Source organism: Perognathus longimembris, chromosome 28 (genome assembly GCF_023159225.1).
Source record: "Perognathus longimembris pacificus isolate PPM17 chromosome 28, ASM2315922v1, whole genome shotgun sequence".
Lineage (NCBI taxonomy): Eukaryota > Metazoa > Chordata > Mammalia > Rodentia > Heteromyidae > Perognathus > Perognathus longimembris.
This window is the reverse complement of record NC_063188.1, coordinates 76608801-76636140: the sequence shown is the minus strand read 5'-3', so window position 1 is coordinate 76636140 and position 27340 is coordinate 76608801. Positions and strand designations below refer to the sequence as shown.

Here is a 27340-nt window from a genome sequence, read left to right as displayed (position 1 = left end):
AAGACATTGAGGAAGCCACTTGTATTAGTCTACTCACGCTTCAATAGTAATACATACAAAGTGGCTTAAATAGTAGAAATCTCTTTTATTTACTTAATTTATTAGCATATATCAATATAGAAAACTCTTTCCTCACAGTTTAAAGCTAAGAAATCCAAGAGAAAAGTGTCAACTAGTTTGGTTCCTAGTGAGGACTCTCTTCCTGGCTTTTTGCTGATCACTTTCCCCCTGTATGCTTCCATGGCTTTTCCTGAATGCATGCATGTGGAAAGAGAGATCTCTCTTTTCCTCTTTGTCTTCCTACGAGGCCACCATTCCTATTGGAACAATTTAAACTTTAAAAAGTCCTGTCTCCAAATATTCATTTTAGAGGCCAACAAGTCAACATACAAATTTTGGAGACCAGTAGTATACAACTCATTATAGAACAGAATTATTAAGTGGGTCACATCTGTAATCACATGTACTGGAGAGGCTGATATGGAAAAGATCATAGTTCAAGGCTAGCCTGGGATAAAAAGTTAGCAAAGCTTCGTCTTAACCTATAGTTGGATGTAGTGGTACATGCACGTCATCCCAACTGTGTGGAGGCTGAGATCACAATGGTCACACCTCATCCAGCAAAAAAATCTTAGAGACTTCCATCTCAATAGAAAAAGCTAAGTATGAGAGTACATGCCTGCCATCCAAGCTCTGTAGGAAGATTACTATCTAGGCCATCTGAGCACAAAAAAGAGTGTCTAAAAAATAACCCTAAAACAAAGGGCTGGAGGTATGGTTGAAGTGGTAGAGTGCTTAGTTAGAAAGCATAAAGCCCTGATTTCATACCTCAGTACATCTAACTCAGTGCCAGGAAGGAAGGAAGGAAGGAAGGAAGGAAGGAAGGAAGGAAGGAAGGAAGGAAGGAAGGAGGGAGGGAGGGAGGGAGGGAGGGAGGGAGGGAGGGAGGGAGGGAGGGAGGGAGGGAGGGAGGGAGGGAGGGAAGGAAGGAAGGAAGGAAGGAAGGAAGGAAGGAAGGAAGGAAGGAAGGAAGGAAGGAAGGAAGGAAGGAAGGAAGGAAGGAAGGACTGGCACCAAAAAAATTAAGACCCCAGACAGTTCTCTCCTATTCTTGCCATGTGGGAACACAGAAGACTGCTATCTATAAACTGGGGAAAAAGGAGTACCACTGTAACAAATGTCCGAAATGTGGAAATGTATTTGGATTTGAGATGCTAGAAGAGTTTTGAGGTATATGCTAAGAGAAGCCTGTGTTTCCCTGAATGGGATTTAAAGGCCATTTTGGTGAGAGCTCAGAAAGAAAAGAGGGCTACCTACCAACATTTTTTACAAGAAAATTGGTAGAAATATGAACAGAAAAGGTCATTCTGTTGAGGTCTCAATGCAAATGACGGCCATATTATTGGAGAATGCGACAAAGTGGCAAAGAACGTGGCTAAACGCTGCCTGTGTTCTAGTGTTTTGTGGAAGGTAGAATTTGGGATTGATAAAACTGGATTTTTAGCTGAGGAGATTCGGTTCCTTTGGATTTGTTGTAGTAAAATATGAGAGGAGTAATGCTACCAAGATGACAAAATAGATCTTCAACTTTACTCTCTACCTACAATATCTAACTAAGAACTATTCATAGGCAAAAATATGAATTTCCCAGGACTCAGCACCACTCCCCCACTTTGGCTGCAGATAAATCTGTGATAGTCTATCACAGGTAGGAAGAGTGGATTTTTAAAAGTTGCGCTGTGCTCCCCCAAGCTATTACATTACCTCATATAGAGAATTCCTTTGAGAATATATTTTCTATAGTTGTGGAAAGTTTTAGAAGTGGATATTTAGCTTTTCCACTATCCTCGGATCCTTTGCAGAATGCTCACTACTGTCTTTTCTCATTGGAAGCATTGTAACTACATGTAGGGCAAGACTACCTGGGGTCAATTAGAAACAGAGATCAGAGATGGGGTTCATATGCACAGTGTGTGGTTGCTCTAGATTCTAGCCAATGGAAGTATCACACTAGAGAAACTAGGCAACAGCATCACACTGCAAGAAATAGTCCCTAAGTCTTCCAGGTCCAAATCTAGGGAGCTTCCCTATACTGCCTCAGTAATTTTGGGTATTTTCCAGGTAGGGGCAACTGTAGGTCAGAGATTACCCATAGAAAGAGCACCTGGTCATTCCCAAACATAGCAACAGAGAGGTGATCTAAGTTCTAGTGTTTGTGTTAACTCTTCTCCAGACCAAGGAACAACGGCAGGACAGCAATTATTTGCTAAAGGAACATCTGTCCCCATCTAACTGCTGTTACAGAGGGGTGTTTCAACCAAGCCTAGGTGCTTTAAATCTACCATAAGTCTGGAGGTGAGCCAAAACCCACACATAGTTGGAGACCAGTTTCTGTTTTTCCCAACTTATGGGGTTGAGTAACAACCCAGAGACCTCACTAAGCCTTAGAACCACTCATCTCATGGCCCTGTCTAACTAGAGAGTACAAAAATAGTACTGCCCTGTTAAGGAAGAAAACTTGTAACCCTGCCCATTCAGAGATAGACTGGCTGCAGAAACAAATTAGCCACCTCACCTAATGGCAGAATCCTGCCAGTGACCTCACAGGACCATGGAATAAAGCCACTAAAACTATTGGACCTCAGAAACTAGGCAGTAACCAAACCTAAGTAGAGAAATCCATACCAAGATTGGCCACTTTCAGTTGCTACCAGTCGATCTATCTCTAGGGTGAACTATATAGTAAAGACTTGGTATCACCAAAGAATATTTGCAGAGGCCTAAAGAACTGGCCATCTGTCAAACGAATAGTCATATAAGGATACAAGTATTGTGCAAAATCAGGGAAATGTGAATACCAAAAGAAACTAATAAAATTCCACAAATCAGACCCCAAAGATGTAAAATATTTATTAAGTAACTGGTACTAATTCATCATAATCTGTAAAAAAAATCCCACAGAAATTTGGAAAATAATTCATGAAGCAAAAGAGAAGTTTGATAAACAATTAAAAATAAATAGATAAATGCCCAGGAGTGGAATTGTTGGATCATAGGGTGGTTCTAGGTTTAATTTTTTGATGAATTTCCCCACTGCTTTCCAGAATGATTAAACAAGTTTACATTCCCACCCACAGTGTATTAGGGTTCCCTTTTGGCCACATCCTTGCAATCATCTGTTATCATTCGTTTTCTTGATAATTAATGGCCATTCTAACTGGGGTGAGGTAGAATCTCAGTGTTGTTTTGACTTATATTTCATTTATGGTCAAAGATGTTGAACATTTCTTCATATGTCTATTGGCCACTTTTACTTCTTCTGAGAAGACTCTCTTTAGCTAATTAGCCCATTTATTTATTGGGTCGTTGGTTTTTGATAATTTAACTTTTAAGTTCTCTGTATATTATGGATAGTATGACATTGTCTGATGTGTAGCTAGAAAAAAATCTCCCATGTGGGCTGTCCTTTTTATCTTGTTGGCTGTTTCCTTTAGCCACCACATAACCATGTTTATTGTAGCAGTATTCACAATAGCCAAGGTATGGAATCAGCCAAGATGCCCCTCAGTGGATGAATGGATCAAGAAAATGTGGAATATAGACAATGGAATTTCACTCATCTATGAGAAAGAATGATATTGTAACATTTTTAAGGGAATAAAAAGATATAAAAATTATGTTAAGTGAATCTAGGCCCAGAGAGATAAAAGATGCATGTTTTCCCTTATATGTGGAAGCTAGATTCAGCTTATAAATTTATAAATAAATATGTTGGGTGGTATGCAAGTATATACAAATGCATTAACTGGAATAAAGTAGTTTCAAGGGAGAACTAAAATAGAATACTTCCTTAGAAAGGCAAAGTCAAAATTCAACAAAATAAATCACCAGGAAGTGTGTACTCAAAACAGATGGAATGAGGTCAAAGGGTATACAAATGAAGAGAAAAGGGGGAGAATGCAGTCAAGAATCCAATGTACATCCTACAAAATCAACAAAAGTGAGTAAAGGGGTGGTTAGAGGGGGATGATGAGAGTATTGAAAGGGGTGACATTAATCAAGATAAATTTTTTCTTTATTTCATTTTGGTAAATGCCATTTCATATGAGCAGAGGCACAGAGGCATTGTGCCTTTGTGTTCCTCCCCTAAGAAATCAGGATGCATTCTATTCATAAACTTCTAGGTTAAATGGCAACTCCTTTGTGCAACTATTTAAAGATAATAAAAATATCAAAAAAATTAGAACCTTATGGATAAAAAGTACAATCACAGAAAATTTCAGTAGTAAGTTCAATAGCAAATTATATCAAGCATAGAAAAGAATCAGTAAGCTTAAAGACAGGAAGTTTGAGGTAATACAGTCAGTGGCCAAAAAAGAAAACAAAATGAAAAAGAAAGATCTTTAAGAATTATGGGGGGCTGGGAATGTGGCCTACTTCTTCCTCTTCCGCCCCCTCCTCCTCTTCTTTTTCTTTTTCTTCTCCTTTCTCAATGTTTTGCTCTCTTGCCCTAATTCTCCATCTTTCTCTCTCCTTCCTGGCTAACATGAGGTGAGCAGCTTTTCTTCATCATGTCCTTCCCTAATGTTTTTGCCTTGCTACAGTCCTAAAATGTGAAGCCAGCCAACCATAGACTAAAACTAATGAAACCATTAACCAAAATAAATCCTCCCCCGCTTAAGTTATTTTCTAGGTACTTTATCACAGAGATGAAAAGGTGACTATCACAGATCATTTACTCAAAATAATGAAGAAAAAAACCCTGCCAGCAAAAATACACTTCACCCAACTAAGCTGTCCTTCAGAAATGAAGGATAAATAAAAATGCCCAGAGAAACAAAAGCAAAGGAAAATCATCATTACTTTGTTTAAGAAATTCTTTACGCTATAACACATGCTTCTAAGTAATAACAAAATATGTGAAAAATTTTAAATATAATGGTCAGACTGAGCATCCTCTTATACTGGAAGGGTGGTATATAAAGCAATTTTTTCCTACTAGGAGAGTCAGAAAACAAAGCTATTAAAAACAACCAGTGCCACAATAAATTGTTGAAGGCTGGGGATATGGCCTAGTGGCAAGAGTGCCTGCCTCGGATACACGAGGCCCTAGGTTCGATTCCCCAGCACCACATATACAAAAAACGGCCAGAAGCGGTGCTGTGGCTCAAGTGGCAGAGTGCTAGCCTTGAGCGGGAAGAAGCCAGGGACGGTGCTCAGGCCCTGAGGCCAAGGCCCAGGACTGGCAAAAAAAAAAAAAAAAAAGGAAAAATTCAAATGTTCACATTACAGTCATAAAAAGTGAGGAAAGAGGGAGTGAAATGTATTTCATGTATGCAAATAAGGCAAGTGATTATTAGTTTAAGAAAGCCTACTTTAAGGATAAGGTATTCTATGTAAGCCTCCTGGTCGACCACAAAGCAAAATCCTATAGGGGTTGCACAGAATATAAAGAATTGATTCAAATAATATAATCACCAAAAAAATATCAAACCACAAAGGAAGATAACAAAAAAGGAAGATTAAAGGAGCTACAAACAATCAGAAAATAAATTCTACCTGAAAGTAGTAAGTTCTTATCTATACATAGTTACCTTAAATGTAAATAGATTTAATTCCTCAATAAAAAGGCATGATGCAGGTGAATGAACAGAAAAGCAAGATTCAACCATATGCTGCTAAAGGAAGGAGTAGGAGAAACACTTGGGCTCCTCGGCACAGAATGGAACTTCCTTAACAAAGACCCAGAAATGCGACAAATCAAAGAAAGGATGGACAAATGGGACTGCATCAAACTGCAGAGCTTGCAAGGCAAAGGACATAGCTCACAAGATAAACAGAAAGCCCACAGATTGGGAGAATATCTTTACTGGCCATACAATGGAAAAAGGCCTCATATCTAAAATATATGCAGAGCTAAAAAAATTACATTCCTCCAAAATAAAACCGCAAAGAACCAATAGCCCTCTCAACAAGTGGGCTAAAGACTTAAAAAGAGACTTCTCTGATGAGGAAAAGAGAATGGCCCAAGAGACATATGAAAAAGTGCTCTACATCACTGGCCATAAAAGAAATGCAAATCAAAACAACATTAAGATTCCATCTTACCCCAGTAAGAATGTCCTATATCAAGAAAACTAACAATAACAAATGTTGGAGGGGATGTGGCCAAAAGGGAACCCTACTTCATTGTTGGTGGGAATGTAAACTGGTTCAGCCACTCTGGAAAGCAGTATGGAGATTCCTCAGAAGGCTAAACATAGAACTCCCCTATGACCCAGCAGCCCCATTTTTGGGCATCTACCCAAAAGACCACAAACAAGAACACGCTAAAGCCACGAGCACAACAATGTTCATCGCAGCACAGTTTGTCATAGCTAGAATTTGGAACCAACACAGATGCCCCTCAGTAGATGAGTGGATCAGGAAAACTGGTACATATACACAATAGAATTTTATGCCTCTATCAGAAAGAATGACATTGCCCCATTCGTAAGGAAATGGAAGGACTTGGAAAAAATTTTGCTAAGTGAAGTGAGGCAGACCCAAGGAAACATGGACTCTATGGTCTCTCTCATAGGGAATAATTAACACAAGTTTAGGCTAGTCACAGCAGAGGATCACAACAGCCCAATAGCCCTTATGAACACATAAGATGATGCTAAGTGAAAGGAACTCCATGTTATAGAAACGACTGTTATATCACTGTTGTAACTACTTTCAACATGCCATGTGAAACCATAGCTTCTATTGTTGATGATCCTCTTGTATCCCCTTCCTATGGTTGTACCTGCACTATCTGTGTATCTTATCTGAGTGCATTGGAAACCGTGTATACTGGTATTAGAACTAGGAAATAGAAAGGGAATACCAAAATCGAGAGACACAGGATAAAAAAAGACAAACGACTACAAAAGCAATACTTGCAAAACTGTTTGGTATAAACCAACTGAACAAATCAGGGTGGGAGAGGGAAAGGAGGAGGGGGAGGGAGGAATGAGGGAGGAGGTACCAAACAGTACAAGAAATGTATCCAATGCCTAGCGTATGAAAGTGTAACCTCTCTGTACATCAGTTTGACAATAAAAATTTAACAAAAAAAAACAACAAACCATATGCTGTCTATATGAGGTTCACTTTACCACTAAGGACAAACATAGAATGAAAATGATAATATGGAAAAAAGACATCCTATGCAAATAGAAACTAAAAGAGAGCAGAGGTAGTGGTGCTTATATTATAAAATAGATTATAAAATCTATTATAAAATAGATTTTAAGTCCAAAACTATAAAGACACAATTAAAATCATTGTGTAATGATAACATAAAGACCATTAATGTTTCCATATTGTAATCATGAACTATCCAAAAGAAAATTAGGGAAATAATCTCATTTATAATAGCATAAATATACATGGTATGAATTAAACCAGGGAGGTAAAAAAACTATATAACAATGGTGAAAGAAATTAAAGAAAGCATAAACAAATGGGATGATACCTGTATTCGTGGGTTTTAAGAATTAATATTATGAAAATGTCCATAAAATTCAAGTAATATACAGATTGACTACAATCTGTGAAAATTCCAGTATCATTTTCACTGAAACGGAATTATGTATGGAACCACAAATACCTCTGAATAGCCAAAATAATCTCAAGCAAGAAAAACAAAGTTGAAAGCATCACCCTCCCTGATTTCAAAACATGAAGTGATTGTAGTCAAAACATCACAGTACTGACATAAAAAAGACACATAAGCCAATAGAACAGGACAGGAAAAAAAAACACAAATAGACTCGTGCATTTACAGTCAATCTTTTGGCAAAGATGTCAAGAATACACAACAGGAAAAAGACAATTTTATCAATAATGATGCCAGAGAAACTGTACATCCACATGCTGATGAACAAAATTAGGTCTTGATCTTATTTTTTAAAACCCTCAAAATAGATTAATAACTTGGCTCTAAGACTTGAAACTGTAAAGCTTGTAAAAGGAAACATAGGAGTAGCCTCATGACATTGTTCTGGGCAGTGATTTAAAAAAATTACCCCCAAAAGGGCTGGGGATATGGACTAGTGACAAGAGAGCTTGCCTCATATACATGAAGCCCTGGGTTCGATTCCCCAGCACCACATATATAGAAAATGGCCAGAAGTGTCACTGTGGCTCAAGTGGCAGTGTACTAGCCTTGAGCAAAAGAAAGCCAGGGACAGTGCTCAGGCCCTGAGTTCAAGGCCCAGGACTGGCAAAAAAAAATTACCCCCAAAGTACATGGACTGAAAGGAAAAATAGACAAATATGATGACATCAAACTAAAGCTGAAACACAGCAAAATAAATGATTAACAAAGAGAAGTGAAAGCCTTTGAAATGGGAGAAAATATTAGTAAATCATACGTCTGATAAAGATTTAATATCCAAAATGTATATGCAAGCCAAACAACTCAAAAATAAGAAGAAAATATCTCTACTTTAAAAATGGAGAAATGGCTTTAACAAACCTTTCTCTGAAGAAGACATGTAAATAACCAATAGATATAGGTAAAAACAATGAGCATCATTAATCATCAGAGATATACAAACTAAAACCATAGTGAGAATGGCTACTAGAAAAAAAGATAAACCATGAATATACCAAGTGTTAGAAATGATGTTGAGAAAAGAGAGCTTCTATATACTGTTTGGGGGATTGCAACTTAGCATAGGCATTAGTGTGTGCAAGTGTGCAAACTCACACCCACATGCTTGAACTCAGTCAGGGCTTGGAAGCTCTCCCTTAGCTTATTTTCTCTGGTCCTGGTGCTTGAACTCAGGGCCTGGGCACTGTCCTTGAGTTTCTTTTGCTCAAGGCTAGTGCTCTACCACTGGAGCCCCAGCACAACTTCTGGCTTTTTCTGAGTAGTTTATTAGAGGAAAGAGTCTCACAGATTTTCCTGCCCAGATTGACGTCGAACTGCAACTCAGATTTCAGCCTCCTGAGTAGCTAGGATTACAGGTGTGAACCACTGGTGCCCAACTCTCCCTTAGCTTTTTCACTCAAGGCTGGTGTTCTGCTACTTGAGCCATAGCTTCATTTTGGGCTTTTTTGCTGGATATTTGGAGGCAAGAACCATGGACCTCCCTGCCCAGATTTTCTTTGAACCAAGATGCTCACATCTCTGAGTAGCTAGGATTGCAAGCAAGAGACATGGATACTATGCCAGCTAGTATAAGCATTATGGAAAATAATATAGAGGTTCCTCAAAAACGTTTCAAACAGAACTACCATATAAGCAATATATGTAAATATATAAATATGTATGCATATATATGTTGTTCATATATGACATATAAATTTGTATATACATATATGTTTACATATATTATACATATGTTTATCTATTTTATATATATTAACAGAAACCAATATGTTAGCCAGGTATGATGGCACATGCCTGTAAAGCCCAACTACTTGGGAGGCAGAGGAAGCAGTACTGCCAATTCAAGGCCAGCCCAGGCAAAGTTAGGAGACCCTTTTTAAAAACGAAAGGGCTTGGTGATTCTGAGAAACAATGAATAATTTTTATAAGTCACCCAGTCTATGCTACTTTTGTTCAAAATTAGCCCAAACTCAGTTTTCTATAGGTAAAGCCTACAAAGTTGAATTTATAAATTAGAGAGCAGAATGTTAGGTAAGTGAGGGGATAGATATGTTAATCACCTTTATTAAATCATGCCATCTTGTACACATATATCAAAACATATGATCTGGGCACTGATGGCTTGCACCTGAAATTCTAGCTACTTGGGAGGCTGAGATCTGAGGGTTAGGTTCAAGGCTAGCAAGGTCTCTAAAAGTACATGAGATTCTTTTTTTTTTTTTTTTGCCAGTCCTGGGCCTTGGACTCAGGGCCTGAGCACTGTCCCTGGCTTCTTTTTGCTCAAGGCTAGCACTCTACCACTTGAGCCACAGCGCCACATCTGGCCGTTTTCTGTATATGTGTTGCTGGGGAATCGAACCCAAGACTTCATGTATACGAGGTGAGCACTCTACCACTAGGCCATATTCCCAGCCCCATGAGATTCTTATATCCAATTAACCAGCAAAAAGCTGGAAATGAAACTGTGGCTCAAGTGGTAGTATACCAGCTTTGAACAGAATTAGCTAGGGGGAACACCCAGAGTCTGAGTTCAAGCTCCAGTACTTGACACACACGAAAAACAACATTACACGGTTGAATGGGGCTTGGCTGATTGGCAGAGCATCTGCCTTGCAAGTAAGTAGAAGGCCCTGAATTCAGACTCCATTAGTTGCCAAAAAAATAATTTTTAAAAGTACAAATAAATAAGAGAAATTCTTTATGATGTTAAATATTCCTAACTCCTCCCTAAACTCCAACACATTGTACCCCCTAGATACAATTGCAATTTGTTTTTTTTCAAATTTTTATTATCAAACTGATTTACAGAGAGGTTACAGTTTCATATGGATACATTACTTGTAATGTTTGTTACCTCGTCCCTCATACCCCCTACAATTGCAATTCGTTAATCAAAAAGAATACTAGTAAGCTGGGCACCAGTGGCTCAGACCTATAAATCCTTGTTTCTCAGTCTGAGATCTGAGGGTCATAGTTCAAAGCCAGCCCATAAGAGTCTGTGACACTCCTATCTCCAATTAAGCACCAAAAAAGCCAGAAGTGGAGCTGTGGCTTCACTTAAGCTGTGGTTCAAGTGGTAGAGGACTAGCCTTGAGCAAAAATGTTCAAGGCCAGCCCCCTGAGTTCAGCCCCAAGACCAGTCCCCCCATAGAATGTTAGTAATATTTTAAATTAAAAATAAATATAATAAAGCTGATGATGAATCCTAGTGTAAAGCATTTCCCTACTGTGGGAAAAGCCCTGAGTTCCATCTCTGTACTGACAAAAATAAATAAATATACTAGTCTGCTAATCTTTTTAATTTTGACTATGGTTGAATTATAACGTTATGAAAATATATTTGATTGTTAAAATAGAAAACAGAGAAAAAAGGAGGTGAGTTTAAGGTGGAAATGTTCAGCAAAGAGGAACTAGAATTTTAAGATTTGGCTAACTCTACCTATATTCCAAAAATGAGAAAGTATATTTGGAAGTGTGTGACACTCACTATCTCATTAGCAGATTAGTGAGGATGTGAATGTCAGATTAATCAACCATCTCAACAAAATCCAGTAATAGAGATGAGATTATATTGACAGAAACATTGCCAGCTGAGACTAATGGAAAGTGAAACAAAATAAAGGAATACTGTAAACCAACCCAGATGCCCCTCAGTAGACAAAGGGATCAGGAAAATGTGGTACATATACACATGGAATTTTACACCTTTATTGCCCCATTCGAAAGGAAATGGAAGGACTTGGAAAAAATTATACTAAGTGAAGTGAGCCAGACCTAAAGAAACATGGACTCTATGGTTTCCCTCATAGGGAATAATTAGCACAGGTTTGGGCTAGTCACAGCAGAGGATCACAACAGCCCAATAGCCCTTATGAACACATAAGATGATGCTAAGTGAAAGGAACTCCATGTTATAGAAACGACTGTTATATCACTGTTGTAACTACTTTCAACATGCCATGTGAAACCATAGCTTCTATTGTTGATGATCCTCTTGTATCCCCTTCCTGTGGTTGTACCTGCACTATCACTGTATCTTATCTGAGTACATTGGAAACTGTGTATACAGGTATTAGAACTAGGAAACTGAAAGGGAATACCAAAATTGAGAGACACAGGATAAAAAGACAAACGACTACAAAAGCAATACTTGCAAAACTGGTGTAAACCAACTGAACAACTCATGGGGGGAGAGGGAAAGGAGGAGGGGAAGGGGGGAATGAGGGAGGAGGTAACAAACAGTACAAGAAATTTATCCAATGCCTAACATATGAAACTGTAACCTCTCTGTACATCAGTTTGACAATTAAAAAAAAATAAAGGAATACTGTAGGACTTCTCAGACTTTAGAGGACTGGCCAATAGAAGTATCTGGCTGCAAATTCAGGCTGTTCGTCAAGACAAACAAGAAGGGCCCCAAAGGTGATTCAGGGATCATCAAGCTTGTCACTCTCACCACAGACCCAAAGTACTCAAGCTTAGGGAGTAAGACTGTCTCTACATCAACTCCAAAGGGTAACACCAATGTCTAACAGAGCTGGCAGGGTGAAATCAGGTTGAGAGACTGAGGGAATGAACCCTGCAAGTACTTGTGGCGTAGGTGGGTCACTGCAGAAGGACATAGCATTGGCTGCTCCCTCCTGATGTGTGGTTTGATATTGTCATCCAAGTGGGTCTGGAAGGTTGATCCTCTATTCCAGTGGTTTGGGAAGAGGGATTGCCACACGAATGGGTCTAGAAGGTAAAATATCAAGCCAAAGATGATTTTTCTTAAGATCTTAAGGCATTTTCTAGGTGCTGTTAGCTCACACCTGTAATCTTAGATAATTAGGAGGCTGATATTTGAGAATGTGATTTGAGGCTAGTACAAGTAGGAAAGTCTGTGAGATTCTTATTTCTAATTAACCATCTGGAAGTGGAGGTAGGGCTCAAGTGGTAGAGGGAGTGCCAGTCTTGAGTGAAAAAAACAAGGCAGATTGTGAGGCCCTGAGTTCAAGCCCCAGTATTGGCAGACACACACACACACACACACATACACACACACACACACACACACACGCATATACAAACTTGTGATCTGTCATCCCCTTATCACATTTTCCTTTTGGAATGAGAATGCTTATCCAAAGCTAGACCCATCATGGTGTGTTGGAAGCAGGTAACATGATTCACTTTACAGATTTACCTCTGGAGAGGAGCTTTACCTCAGGATGAATGTCCCACTCATATCTGATTTAAATATTTAGGTATTTGGGGGTTTTGATTTCAAAACGAATGCTAGAATGGGTTGACTTTGGGAGTTGTTTGATTGGAATCAACTTATTTTGTATGTGAGAAGGACATGAGCTTTGGGGAACCAGGGACAGATTATGCATACACTAAATTTGTGCCCTGTACAAAGTCATATGTTGACAGACTAATTCACAATTGATAATTACAGGAGGTGGTGGAGTCCTTATTAAGTGAAATCATTAAAAGGAATCACAGGGAGTTCTCCTGCCCTCTTGTCTGCCATATGAATACACAGAGAGAAGCCAGTTATCATGACCTAGGTTCTCACCAGATACAAAATCTACCATCTCCCAAGCTTCAAGAAATCTGAGAATAAGTGTTGTTTAAGCCAACCACTCAGTCTATGGTGTCTTGGTCATAGCAGTATGAACACACATTTCTGTGGTAGGGAAGCTAAGGCTACTTCCCCAACTCCTACATCCCCTTAAAGTATAACAGAGAACTAAAGTAGTTACAACTGTGATATAACAATCGTTTCCATAACATGAAGTTCATTTCACTTAGCATTATCTTATGTGTTCATAAGGGTATAGCTATTGGGCTCCTGTGATCCTCTGCTGTGACTTGCCTAATCCTGTACTAATTATTCCCTATGAGGGAGACCATAGAGTCCATGTTTCTTTGGGTCTGGCTCACTTCACTTAGTATAACTTTTTCCAAGTCCTTCCATTTCCTTACAAATGGGGCAATGTCATTCTTTCTGATAGAGCCATAAAATTCCATTGTGTATATGTACCACATTTTCCTGATCCATTCGTCTACTGAGGGGCATCTGGGTTGGTTCCAGATTCTAGCTATGACAAATTATGCTGCGATGAACATTGTTGTGCTTGTGGCTTTAGTGTGATTATGTTTGTGGTCTTTTGGATAGATACCCAAAAGTGGGGCTGCTGGGTCATAGGGGAGTTCTATGTTTAGCCTTCTGAGGAATCTCCATACTGCTTTCCAGAGTGGCTGAACCAGTTTACATTCCCACCAACAGTGAAGTAGGGTTCCCTTTTGGCTACATGTAACTGTAGCCTCTATTATTGATGATATTCCTGTATCACCTTCCTCTGGTTGTACCTACACTATCTCTGTATCTTATGTGAGTATATTGGAAACCGGGTATACTGGTATTAGAACTAGGAATTTAGAAGGGAATACCAAAATCGAGAGACACAGGGTAAAAAAAGACAAACAACCACAAAAGCAATACTTACAAACTGTTTGGTGAAAATGAACTGAACAACTGAACAACTCATGGGGGGAGGGAAAGGGGGAGGGGGAAGGGGGGAATGAGGGAGGAGGTAACAAACAGTACAAGAAATGTATCCAATGCCTAATGTATGAAACTGTAACCTCTCTGTAATTCAGTTTGAAAATAAAAATATATATAAAAAAGTACAAAGTTAAAAAAGAAGTAAAGTATGTACACTATTTGTACATACACTCTTTTAATCCTCATGCTCTATAAATTCTAAAGGCTAATGCAAATTTACTACTATTAAATATTTGAAAATTGCATAAAGGTGTCAGTTGAAACATCTCACAATACACAAAATCTTCTAAAGTTATAACTCTTTAAAGGACTTTTGCTTGGAATGCCTTATAAAATGAAAGGTTGAAGGTGTGTGTGTGTGTGTGTGTGTGTGTGTGTGTGTGTGTGTGTGTGTGTGTGTGTGTGTTTATGTGTGTGTGTGTGTGTCGGTCCTGGGGATTGAACTCATGGCTTGGGCACTGTCCCTTAGCTTTTGTGCTTAAGGTTGAAACTCTACCACTTGAGCTGCAGCCTCCACTTCTGGCTTTTTCTTACTTAATTGGAGGTAAGAGTCTCATTGACATACCTGCCTGGGCTGGCTTCAAACCATGATCCTCAAATCTCAGCCTCCTCCTGAGTAGGTAGGATTACAGGTGTGAGCCCCTAACATCTGTCTAGATAAATTTTAAAGACCATTTCTGTTTCTCTAATCAATATTTCCGTAACTGTGTTGAAAAGAACAAATCTATTAATGTAGCCTTCCAAGTATCTCCTTATTTCAATTTTTCCCTCTATAGGCCTTGTTTAAATCCCCAGTCTCAAACCTTTCATCTGTAACTTCTTTTCTCCCTTCCTTCCTTCCTTCCTTCCTTCCTTCCTTCCTTCCTTCCTTCCTTCCTTCCTTCCTTCCTTCCTTCCTTCCTTCCTTCCTTCTTTCTTTCCTTCCTTCCTTTCTTCCTTCTTTCCTTCCTTCCTCCCTTCCTTCCTCCCTTCGTCCCTTCTTCCCTTCCTTTATTTTTTCCCTCTCTCAGTGCTTAGAGTCAAACTCAGGGCTTCTTGCATGAGATACAGTGGTACTGGAGCTTGAACTCAGGGCCTTATACTTGCCAGGCAGTTTCTTTGCCACTTAGGTGACATCTCCAGACCTTTTTGCTTTTGTTACTTTTTGAAGAGTCTCAGCCTGGACCAGCCTGGACCGCAGCCCCCCTATTTACATTATTCTCAGCTTTTTATTGGTTTAGATGTGGGTCTCACAAACATTTTTCCCAGACTGACCTCTATCTGCAATCCTAGCAATGTTCACTTCCTGATTCATTAAGATGATAGGTGTGAGCCACCATGTCCAGCTGCCTCATTCTTATATTTAGGCTCTCCCTTTTCCTCAAATTATTATCTACTATTTGTCCACCTTTCCTATCCTCATTCTGGACCTTAACTCTGTGTTGCCTAAATTGATCTGTAGCCTCCTCTCTGACTTCTGGCCTCTAGTTTTCTCCCTGTCTAGCCCATCCTATATTTCTAAAGGGCCCCTTTAACCAACTGTCTTCCTTCTACAATCCTCTTTCAGCTGAATTTTGATATTATAAATCTTCCCTACTCTTTTCTTAGCATTGAAAAGCCTCTCTACCTTATCTCTCTATATATGATTCTTGGAGACATTCCAAAATTAGTCTGGTGGAGTGGATTTACTTTCACTGTTTTCTATCAACTTTCTGTTACCTGTTATTGGCATTTCTTATCCCAGTTCTCCTCCTCAGGACTTTACCCTACCCCAAACCCTTGACAACAATAAAATTCTATCCATTTTTCAAGGTCAGTCTCAAATTTCCTATCTATCAACTCTTCCCTGGGGGATTCTAGTCTATTTATTTTTCATTCCTTGAAGTTCTATACAATTTTATTGTTTGTTTTATTCATCTGCTATTCAACCAAACATTTCCTTGCAACATCTATAAGGACAATTTGTCTTGATCACTATCATTTAATGGTTTCTTTTGTGTGTATGTTGTCTCTCCAACTACCAAGAAGCTCATTGGGTCAGAAATTGGAATGATACCTTCTTTTCAATCTCTAGGGAACAGAACTGAGCACCTACTAGGGGGATGTCTCAGTAATGTATGCTGAATAGTTTCCAATAGATTATTCAATTACATTGCACTACTTTAATAGACCACTGAATCCATGATTAATCTTTCCTCATCCCATTTGTCAGGCATTGGTGATAATAGAGGATAGAAGGAACTGTCAGAGATAAGGTTTATATGAGAGAAAGCTTAGGTAGCTAGCTCTTTAAACCTCAAGCAAGATGAATTGCCACAATACTCGTGGTGAGATATTTTCTGTCAGTTAAAAATGTTCCACAGAGGTTATGATTACAACCTGATGCAACTCTCCTAAGTGTTAAGCAGGAAGGTTTTCTTCCCTTTCAACTTCACCCTAGGTAGTCAATATGTAGGCATTTAATTCAATGGAGTCAGGAATAACACACTAAGTCTCTGATGACATTCTATAGCATTTTTGCATGCCTGAATCAATAATTAAAATTAAAACTATACTTTGTGAACTTTTGTGCCAAACTTAAAAATGTTATGTGATTCTTAAGAAACATTCCAGTTTGATGTGGCTTAGTGGTAGTGTGCTTTCCTAGCATGCATGGAGCCCTGGGCTTGATTCCTCAGCACCACATAGACAGAAAAAGCTGGAAGTGGCACTGTGGCTCAAGAGGTAGAGTGGTAGCCTTGAGCAAAAGGAAGCCAGGGACAGCGCTCAGGCCCTAGGACTGGCAAACAAAAAATGCAGAGAGAATCACAAAGACTCAATAGCTATGTGCATATGATCATATACAATGAGGTTTATTGAAATGAACCCCAAGAAATGGAAGCGAAGTTTTTGTTATTTTGCCCTTTTGTTTTTTTTTCTCCTTTGTTGTTGTTTTTGATTTCTGTACCTTTTGTCTTGTATTTAAGTTGGTCAGTTTTGGTCAGGGTAAAGGAGAGCACAGAAATGGTAGGACAAGAGGTAAGCAAATGCAGCAGTGATACTTACTAGACACTACGCAAAAATGAACTATACAGGGGCTGGGGATATGGCCTAGTGGCAAGAGTGCTTGCCTCGTATACATGAGGACCTGGGTTCGATTCCCCAGCACCACATATACAGAAAATGGCCAGAAGGGGCGCTGTGGCTCAAGTGGCAGAGTGCTAGCCTTGAGCAAGAAGAAGCCAGGGACAGTGCTCAGGCCCTGAGTCCAAGCCCCAGGACTGGCAAAAAAAAAAAAAAAGAACTATACAACTTGTAGAGGAGTGGGGTCTGGAGGGAAGACTTTCAGAAAAACAAAGGAAGAGGTCACCATGTTCAAAAAGAAATGTACTCATTAGTTGACATGTAACTGTAACCCTTCTGTACATCACCGTTACAATAACAATAAAAACATTAAAAAGAAAAAAGACACATTCCATTCCAGTTTGAATGGAAGTAGTGGAGGGAAAGATAGAGATTACAGAGACAAGGAAAGAAACAAAGTATAGAATTCCCAACTCTTTGTAGGTACCATTAAAGCTATGTCATATTGGCTACATTGCCAGAGAGAAGATGTACTTCTCCATCAGGAAAGGAAGAATAAAAACTACAAAAGAATGAACTGCTAGGGCTGGGGATATGGCCTAGTGGCAAAGGGTGCTTGCCTCATATACATGAAGCCCTGGGTTTGATTCCCCAGCACCACATATACAGAAAACGACCAGGAGTGGCGCTGTGGCTCAAAGTGGCAGAGTGCTAACCTTGAGCAAAACTGAGTCCACCCAAGCCCGAGGACTGGCAAAAAATGATAATAATAATAACATACACATTATTAAAAAAAAGAATGAACGGCTAAATACTAGTTATGTGAAGAACTATCACCAGATACTAAGCAAAGGATCTCTTAATGAAGTGTTCACCTTATGGGCCTGGGAGAGGCCTTGACAATGGGGCATGTTCCCATATCATAGGGTATCAGAGTGTATAGTTGTGAGACTAAAAAGCCAAAAACCTGAGAAGTACTAGGAATGTAGGGATAGATGGCTCATCTCAATGTCATTATTATTTTATTTCTAAACTTCATCATTAGTGAGTCACACTGTAGACCGCTGTCCCAAATGTTCTTGTTATCTGCCCTCTCTCTCTCTGTGACTCTCTCTCTCTCTCTCTCTCTCTCTCTCTCTCTCTCTCTCTCTCTTTGCTGGCCCTAGGGCTTGAACTCAGCGCCTGAGTGCTGTCTCTGAGCTTTTATTCCCCTCAAGTCTAGCCCTCTACCATTTGAGCCAGACCACCATTTTGTTTTGATTTAGTAGTTAGTTGAAGATAAGAGTTACATAGACTTCCTGAACTGGCTTCAAACAACAGTCCTTAGATTTCAGCCTCCTGAGTGGCTAGATTACAGGTGAGCCACCAGCACCTGGTTATGTGCTGGAAATTTTAAAAGTGAAAATTATTTGCTTTTATTGTGCTAGAAACAATATTATAATTCAATTTGCATCTCTACATATGGAAGTTAGCTTTTAGTAACTAATAGCTCTTGTATGACAAAACATAACCTAAAACTAGCTTCATTTTCTCCGGGTTAGTTTCTTCGTAGTGATCTTACACGGCAATATGTGCTGGACATTTTTCTAAGTAAATAAATGATACAGAAACTCCCTCTTGGAACTTACATAACTAGAGATCTACAAAAGAGTAGGTTGAGGGTAGAACCAAGCATTTAAATGGTAACACATATTATCAGGGACCACTGACCAAAGATCTGGTATTTTCGGGGAGGGAAAAAAGGACCCTAAGCTTTTTGGAGGACAGCATCTTATTCTTCCCTCTACATTTGTGATGGGAAAAATAAGAAAAATAATGAGGCTTATATAGTAGTTAAGGAAATAAGCTTTGGAGTCACACAGCCTGGGTCTAAATTCTGATTCAGCTACTGAATATTTATTTCATGTTAGTCTGGTTCTTTCCCCTTTCTGAGCTACAGTTCTCTTGGCTGTTACTACAATCATCCAGCAGACCCAAGTCAAGACCACTGGTTGTAGCTTTCTTAACATAAGGACATCTTAGTTAGCTGCTCACATATCTTTTGAGTGCTTAATTCCTTGATCATATGGTGGCATCTGCATGTCAAATGGATGTGTACAGAAGTATCTACGTTGCACACTTATCAAAGTTTGAGTCTAAGTGAGTTACCCTTATTCATGAATAGTTTTAAACAAGTTTCCTAGTGATATCTCTACATAATTCCAAACCATATTGTGTCTGCTACCATTTTATTATTTCTCAGTTTGAAAATTGGCTTTACTAATGCAATCACTTAAGCAGAGTTGTATGCATTCTTTACACTTTCCCTTACCTTGTGAACTTCTCCTTGTTGAACAGTTTTTAAGATATTAATCCATTCTTCCATATCTTTTCGGTTGGATGCAGCCAGGGTGACTTTTCGTTGTGGTGTAATAATCTGGAAGAAACACATCATATTATTAAGTAATTCTCATTCCACAACACTTCCTCCAAACAGAGTCTGTGTACTCCCTTAAGAACTAGACATATCTATCAATCACAACACAAATCACTGCTTCAATATAAGACACAAATTTCCAGGGCCACTCACAGCAACTTAGATAGCCATCTAGAAAGAACAACAATGATAATAATTAAGATTTTAATGGCCCTTTCTGTGTGCCAGGAAATATTCTAAAGTACCTTATAGGTATGTTATTAAAATCTAACTTCATTACAACCCAATAAAATATGCATTGTTATTTTTCCCATCTTATAGCTAGAAAAAACTAGACAAAGAGAGTTAAATGATATGCCAGGGTTATTTAGCATGTAAAAAGCTAAGCCAGCATTGAAAGCCATATTTTTGCCTCTTGGATCCATGTTTATACGTATTAAGCATGTGCTTGCTATTTATTGTCAAAGTGAGGTTGCTGCTCTTTCTACCTGAGGTGGTAAAAGTTAATTTATTTCATCAGAGTGCCTTCTTTCTGTTTGTGAGATGGCTTTAAGTCCTGTTTCTTGATTTCTTATGGAAAGAGACAACATGAAGAGATTTTACAGTTCTCTCAATCCTAAGACAAAGGCATAAACTAATTCAGTATATGAGAAAGCCAGGCTGAAGGTCTATCTACACATAGTAAACTTGGTCTTTTCTAGCAATGGGATGTCATTGCATCAATTCTCCTATTTGCTTTTATTACCAATTCCTCACCTCACCAACAAGCAAGGTTTTTTTTCCCCTCCTTTCTCATGTAGCACAGGATAACTCTATGGTAGCTGATTAGGATCATGATCATAGACTCTTTTGGTCCAGACCCATTCTTAATTAGGATGATGTGCAGTGCTTCTGTGTTTTCGTTAGACTAATGAGAAGCCTAGGCCTTTAGATTTCTTTGTGGAATAGAGACCCAAGATGTTAACCTAGAGTCTCTTTATTCAAAGACTGGGGGTAGACAAGTCAAGTGAATCCTCAGCTTTATCCTGGGCCAATGTGATGTAATGAGAAAGAAACAAAAGCTGTGACTCTTCAATTTGGCTGCTCCGGTTTTAAAGGATATGACATGGACCAGCCCTACAAAAAAGGCATGGTGTTTGAGACTTTTTGATCTGCTAAATACTATCCTTTTCCTACACAGAGTATAACGCTAGTCTCTCATACATTGTTTTAGCTGAGAAAAGACAGTTTTGAAGAAGATGGGTAATAAGAGAGTCCTAGGTCTATGGACTTACTATTTATCAGAGTTTTATGGTCTTGGATTCACTTGAATGACTCAAACCACATGATATTTTAAGCACAATAAGCCCCTGAATACTTTCTTGGAAAATCCTCTGCTTTCTTTGAGGAACTCTCATCAGTAATCTCAGCATGGAGTAGATTTTTACTTTGGATTTAGACTCTGATCTAACTCATCAAAGGAAAGGATGTCATGTAGCTTGATTATCCTGATGTTTCCTATGGCATGTTAGTCTCTTGAAACCCTCTTAGTGATACTATTCCAAATCACCTTTAGCAGGAAGACTGAATTCCTCAACCCCTGAAATCAGCTTAGCTTTATGTCAGCCTACTAATATGGAATAAGGCCATTGTTTTCTCCCTCTGTTAATGGACTGATACAAATCTGTTTGAACACTAACGCTTTATGATAGAAGGAGTCTTGGGAAACTTATTGGATTGTCTAGCTACTGTAGTTGCTAGCCCTTACTCAGGTCAATTTAGTCATTCCAAATCTTACTTACAGAAAAACTGTGGCAAAGATTTCTACAGCTGCTTTCTGCCAAGGTGACTTGCGAAAGATCAATTGTTTCAAAGTGTACAAACTGGGAAGACAAAAGGGACAAGAGATGATTTGGTTAATTAGGCAGATAGAGACATTAAAAGGGAAACATACACACACACATACACACACACACACACACACACACACACACACATAGACGAACATACATACACTGATAGGGCATTTTAGGGCAGTCATGATTTTTTTTTTTGGTCTTGAGGGCTAGAATTTATTTAGCTCCATTATTTTGTGGATATATTTTGTGAAAAAAAAAGCTAAACCAAAGCAAAATATTCCCAAACCATTTATGTGGAGTTACAGGGAAGGTTTGGTTGGTCAGTTCAGAATTAGTCAAATATAAAGGTTAGTGCTAGAAAAGATAATAGAACATTGTCTAGCAAAGGGGCCTAGCAGTATAGATTGCTATTGACTTTTATCATATTTCTTGTCTCATTCAGTTTAAGCCTCTATCTCTTTATATAGTGGATATAATAGCTACTACCCAGCCAGCAGCATGAAACCAGCACTACCACTACAGACAAGGATAATTTCAGCAGTCATCTATGCAGTCACATAAGACCCTGTGTTCAGAGGCCCTCACACTTGGTTTGATATTCTGCTATCATCTTCACATTATTAATAATAATTTTCTTTGTGCTTATGTTTCATAAATGAAGTCCAATGAGACAATGGGTCATGCTTGTTAGCATAGGACACAGGCTCAATATACATGTCTATCTGTATGTCTACCTCATTCCATTTGCATTTATGATGTCCATGAGTGTAAAAAACTCCAGTGGAACTGTTACGTGTGGTAATTCATTGAAACTCAAGGCAAGTACAAGCTAAATGTGTTACCTTTATGACTGAGAAAATGCGGGGGGGGGGGGGGGGCGGACGCTGGTAGTCCTGAGAGGCCACATTTTCTGTTGCAGCCATGTTTCTAGGAAACCTCAACAACCAGGGAGCCCTACTGAGAGGTTTTCTTTCTCATGTTTCTTCTCTGTGTCAAACAATCATTTATTCTGTAGTATTTTAACTTCTGTCTTAATATATTTCAATATGTCTTTACCTATTGGTTTTCCCAATCCACCCATACATTTCCTGGCATCCATCCACTAACTCAAGTGATAAGAATATATATATATATATATAGATAGATAGATAGATAGATAGATAGATAGATAGATAGATAGATAGATATTACCGCAGGATGATGTGCAAAGTAGAGCTTCTGTCCTTGAACTAAGAAATATCTAAGTTTCCATCTCTTGAAAGAAGTACAGTTCTTCAGTAGAGGTCCTTCCTTTAGTATTTTCTGAAAGACAAGAATCAAAGCAGTTGATTGATTAAATCAGTTTTCAAGACCATATCACTTGTTCTCTCAGATAGAAAGATTAGTTATCTATAAGACTGTATCTCTGTCACATAGGCTAGGGGTGAACACAAGGAAGCTCCATCAGAAATGGCGTTATTTACCCATATGTAACACATTTAAGATGATATAGGCTTCAAGTTTCTTAGGATACATGGCCCAAGAGCTATGGAGAACATCTCAGTTCATGGTAAACCATAAGAGGGAGAAACCTAGACTCATAAACATAAAAATAATACTCCTAGTACAAGTGGCAAGACAAAGGCTGAGTAAAGACATATTTTCCCAAAGTACCTGGGTTATAGCTCTAGAATAAGACCTTCCTATCAGCTCTTTTAGAGTACCCCTTTTAGAGTATTAAATTGGATTATGTCCTTTCCTTGCTTATAATTCTCCAATAGCTTCCTAATACTTTTAGAACCAAGGCCTTTAGGGAACTCATGAGCACGTTAAAGAACAAGCATATTAAAAGAGCTCCAAATGACACCTTCTTGTGGCATTCTTTACATATCTCCTAGGCCATTGATTTTTCCAGTTACTTGCAGAACAGGCTGCCCTAACCAAATATGGAGTATACTTACCATTTTCACAATTGAAGACATTCTCTGTTATGTTATAGGATACAAACTAATATAGTATGACTACGATTTGGGAGAAGTAATCAGTCCTACCAAGTTGGAAACAAGCCTATACTAACTAGAAAAAGTGCCAGATAATATAAATCACCATGTCAATTCTTTACCATGAATTACCCCCATAATCTAAATTAGAATTGAATTAGAATCAAATGGCTTCAGAAGTGTTTTGCTTGACTTACCGAGTATTTTCAAAGGTTTAAATTAGTTAATTATTTTAAAGGTAGAATATATTTCATGTAAAATTTAGATTTCTTGCATATTTAAAATATCAGAACATCTAGCAACAGTGCATTCTCACATGACAACAACGTGATTCAACTATGTAGCAGTTTCTTTCTTCAGATGGAATGCCTGACTCAAGTAGGCATTTGAATTTGAGACCCTGGTCTAAGCAACTATTTGCCAGTCCCATTCCTCCATACAGACACACATCTATATATTCTGTTTGGTTCTCTAGCCAATTAGATAGCACTAAATGGATAGAATCTCTGTATGTATACTGATCAGTTCATGAGTAGTCACAATTTGCCTAAGTCTTTGTGATAACTGATGAGAGTTTCAAGGTTATTGTGCTGCTCCCCAGATGCAAAAGAATGGAGCTGAGGAGAGGGACAAAGAACAATAAGATCTTGAAGGAGAGCTGACTACCTGTGGATCAGGCCTAGCTACTCAGAAGGCTAAGATCTGAAGATCCTGGTTTGAGGTCAGACCAGGCAGGAAAGTCTGTGAGACTCATATCTCAAATTTGCTACCCAAAATCCAGAACTGGAGCTATGGTTTAAGTGGTACAGTGCTAGGGACAGAACCCAGGCCCTGAGTTCAAGTCTCAAGACTGGCAGGGGAAAAATGAGATCTTGGGGAAAAGGAAGACATGGCAAAAAGAGTGAGAAATTGTATTTAAATTGTTGAAATTGAAGCACCAATAAGAAAATAACACATCTAAGCATAATGAATATGTTTTCTTTCCTATCTCTGGCCAGGTGACCTATAGTAGACTATTTAAATGATGACATTTGATTTTCTCTGTTCTGACTCTCACTTCTGCCATATTCTGATCCTCATTAATTCTTTGTGATACTCAGCAGGTCATGTTTACCCCTTTCTGTTAAATACTTAAAATAAAATTAACTGTTTTAGTTCTATTATTGACTGAAATCACATGCATTATCCCTATTATTTCTCTCAAATTATTCAGCTCTGTCAATAATAAGATGCTTTCACAATTCTTATTTTGTCATATATAATGTATTAGTAGTATGCTTGTTTCATAGTTTTTGGTTGTCCATTCTATACAGTTTCCTATTAAATACTTTATATTCGTTGTATAAAGTAAGAGGTTTTATTGTGATTATCCAAGCATGCATATAATACATTTTAATCCTGTTCACCCTTCCTTTTCCTTTCTCTTTCTCCTTCCCAGTAGTCCTCCTTTTACTTCTATGGCCTTTTTTTGACCCTTAGCTTCTACAAATAAGAGAAAACATGTGATATTTGTCTTTGTAGGACTGACTTATTGCACTTACTATGATGATCTCTAATCCCTTCCATTGTCCAGAAAACTATATAATTTTATTTATTCATTAATCTATTAACAAACACCTAAGATAGACCTGTATCTTGGAATTGTGAGTAGTGTGGGAATAAATGTAGAAACTTGTAAAAACCTTCCTTTGATTTTCAGTTTAAAGCCTATAACTCATAATGACAGACAACTACACAATTATATTCTCTTCTGAAAGGCACCCTCACTTACAGAACACATAGACTAGTAAACTAAGATCTACTTTGTAATATGTGAATATGATAGCCCAAGAGGATGAAGACTTTAGCTTAGGCATATCTCAAGTTATTTCATGGTATTACTGTAAGGAAGAAGGAGAAAAAGTGTATGTTTCTTTAAGGTCCTATGTTATCCACAACTAGACCATATACCTCCAGCAAAGTACTCTACATAACAAGGACACCTTCTCAATAACCAAGCCTTCCATCCCCATGACAAGGGATCATTACAGATAATAGAGCTTTACAGGAGCAAATTTTCAGTATATCATTATAACTAATGATAAACATGAAGCCAACTGTTATAATATATATATATATATATATTATGGGGCTGGACATGATTGTACATGCTTGTAATCCCAGCTACTTGGGTAGTGGAGGGAGAGGAGGTAGAAAGATGGAGGTCCAAGGTCCAAGGCCAGCCAGGGAAAATGTATATGACCCTATCTGAAAAATAAACTATGCCCCCAATATTTTTGCCTTAAGTGTTAGAGCACTTTCTTAGTAGGCACAGGCTCTGAATTCAATCTCCAGTACTGCCCTCAAAAGATACATATTACAAGCTCTAGAGCAACTACCAAGAAAATAACTTTAAAACATTGTGAAGGTAGGCACCAGTAGCTCATGCCTGTAATCCTAACTATTCAGGAGGCTGCAATCTGAGGATCACAGTTTGAAGCCAGCCAGAGCATCTTTTCTCCAATTAACCACCAAAAGCTAGAAGTGGTGCTGTAGCTTAAGTAGTCAAACACTAGCCTTGAGCAGAAAAGCTCAGGGACAATGCCCGGGCCCTGAGTTCAAGCCCCAGAATTGGCACATGTGCACACACACACACACACACACACACACACACACACCATGAAATACCCACTAATTGGAATGGCTAAAATCCAAAATACTGATAATACCAAATGCTTTCAAGATGTAAAGCAACAATGACTGTCATTTATTGCTGGTAGGAATGGAAAATAGTACGGCCAGTTTGGAAGACAGTTTGGCATTTGGTAGTAACATCAAACATGCATTTTACCCATTGCAATCTTTGGTGTTTATCCAAATGCATTGAAAACATGTTCACACAAAAATCAGTATGTAAGGTGGGTACTAGTGGTCCTTGCCTATAATCCTGGTTACTCAAGTAAGGCTAAGATCTGAGGATTTTGGTTTGAGGTCAGCCAGGGCAGGAAAGTCCAAGGGACTCTTATCCCCAATTAACTACCAAAAAGCCGGAAGTGGAGTTATGGCTTAAGTGGTAGAGTGTTAGTCCTGAGCAGAAAAGCTCAGGGACAGTGTCCAGGCTCCGAGTTCAAGCCCAGGACTGGTATAAAAATATCTGCACACAAATAAAAGCTTTATTCATAATTGTCAATCCAAGTGTTTTCATGTAAAAATCTATGATTTTTCCAACAGTAGAAGCTTAATAAAAATTTTAAATATCTGTTTTATTTTGCAGCACTAGGATTTGACTCAGAGTCTCATGCATGCTAGGGAGGCACTTTACCCTTGAGCTACACTCCTACCTCTTTTTAACTTTAGTTTTCTTTTTTTTACATAGGGTTTCTTGTTTTGCTCAATTTGCATCAGACCATTATCATGCTACCTATTCCTCCCGTGTTGCTACGGTCCCAAATACACACTTGTCTTATTGGTTGGGCTGGGTTCTTGCTAATTTTTTGCCTAGGCTGGTCTCAAATGGTAATTCTCTCTATCCTTGTCTCTTGAATAGCTGGGATTACAGGCATGAGCCATTAAAAATTGTGTGTGTGTGTGTGTGTGTGTGTGTGTACACGTGCACACGCGTGGTGCGCACATGTGAGCGCTGGCCCTGGGACTTAAACTCAGGGCCTGGGCGTTGTCCCTGAGCTTTCGTGCTTCAGGCTAGCATTCTACACTTGAACCACAGCTCCCCTTCCAGCTTTTTGGAGATAAGAATCTCAGGGACTTTTTTGCTTGGGCTAGCTTCGAATGACAATCTTCAGATCTCAGCCTCTTGAGTAGCTAGGATTACAGGTGTGAACCACCAGAGCTCAGCTTTTATCATTTTTTTGTGTCAGTACTATGGCTTGC

General features: G+C 38.6%; 1 protein-coding gene across 1 annotated transcript in view; it reads right to left on the bottom strand.

Annotated features, from left to right (window-relative positions):
• Positions 1-27340, bottom strand: part of Dgkk (diacylglycerol kinase kappa) — a 118491-nt gene that overhangs the window by 43777 nt on the left and 47374 nt on the right. Inside the window, exons 2-4 of the mRNA XM_048335398.1 lie at positions 22686-22796; positions 21438-21518; positions 19552-19656 (exon numbers count right to left, since the gene is read on the bottom strand). Of these exons, the coding sequence (XP_048191355.1) occupies positions 19552-19656; positions 21438-21518; positions 22686-22796 (297 nt within the window). The remainder of the gene's footprint in view (positions 1-19551; positions 19657-21437; positions 21519-22685; positions 22797-27340) is intronic.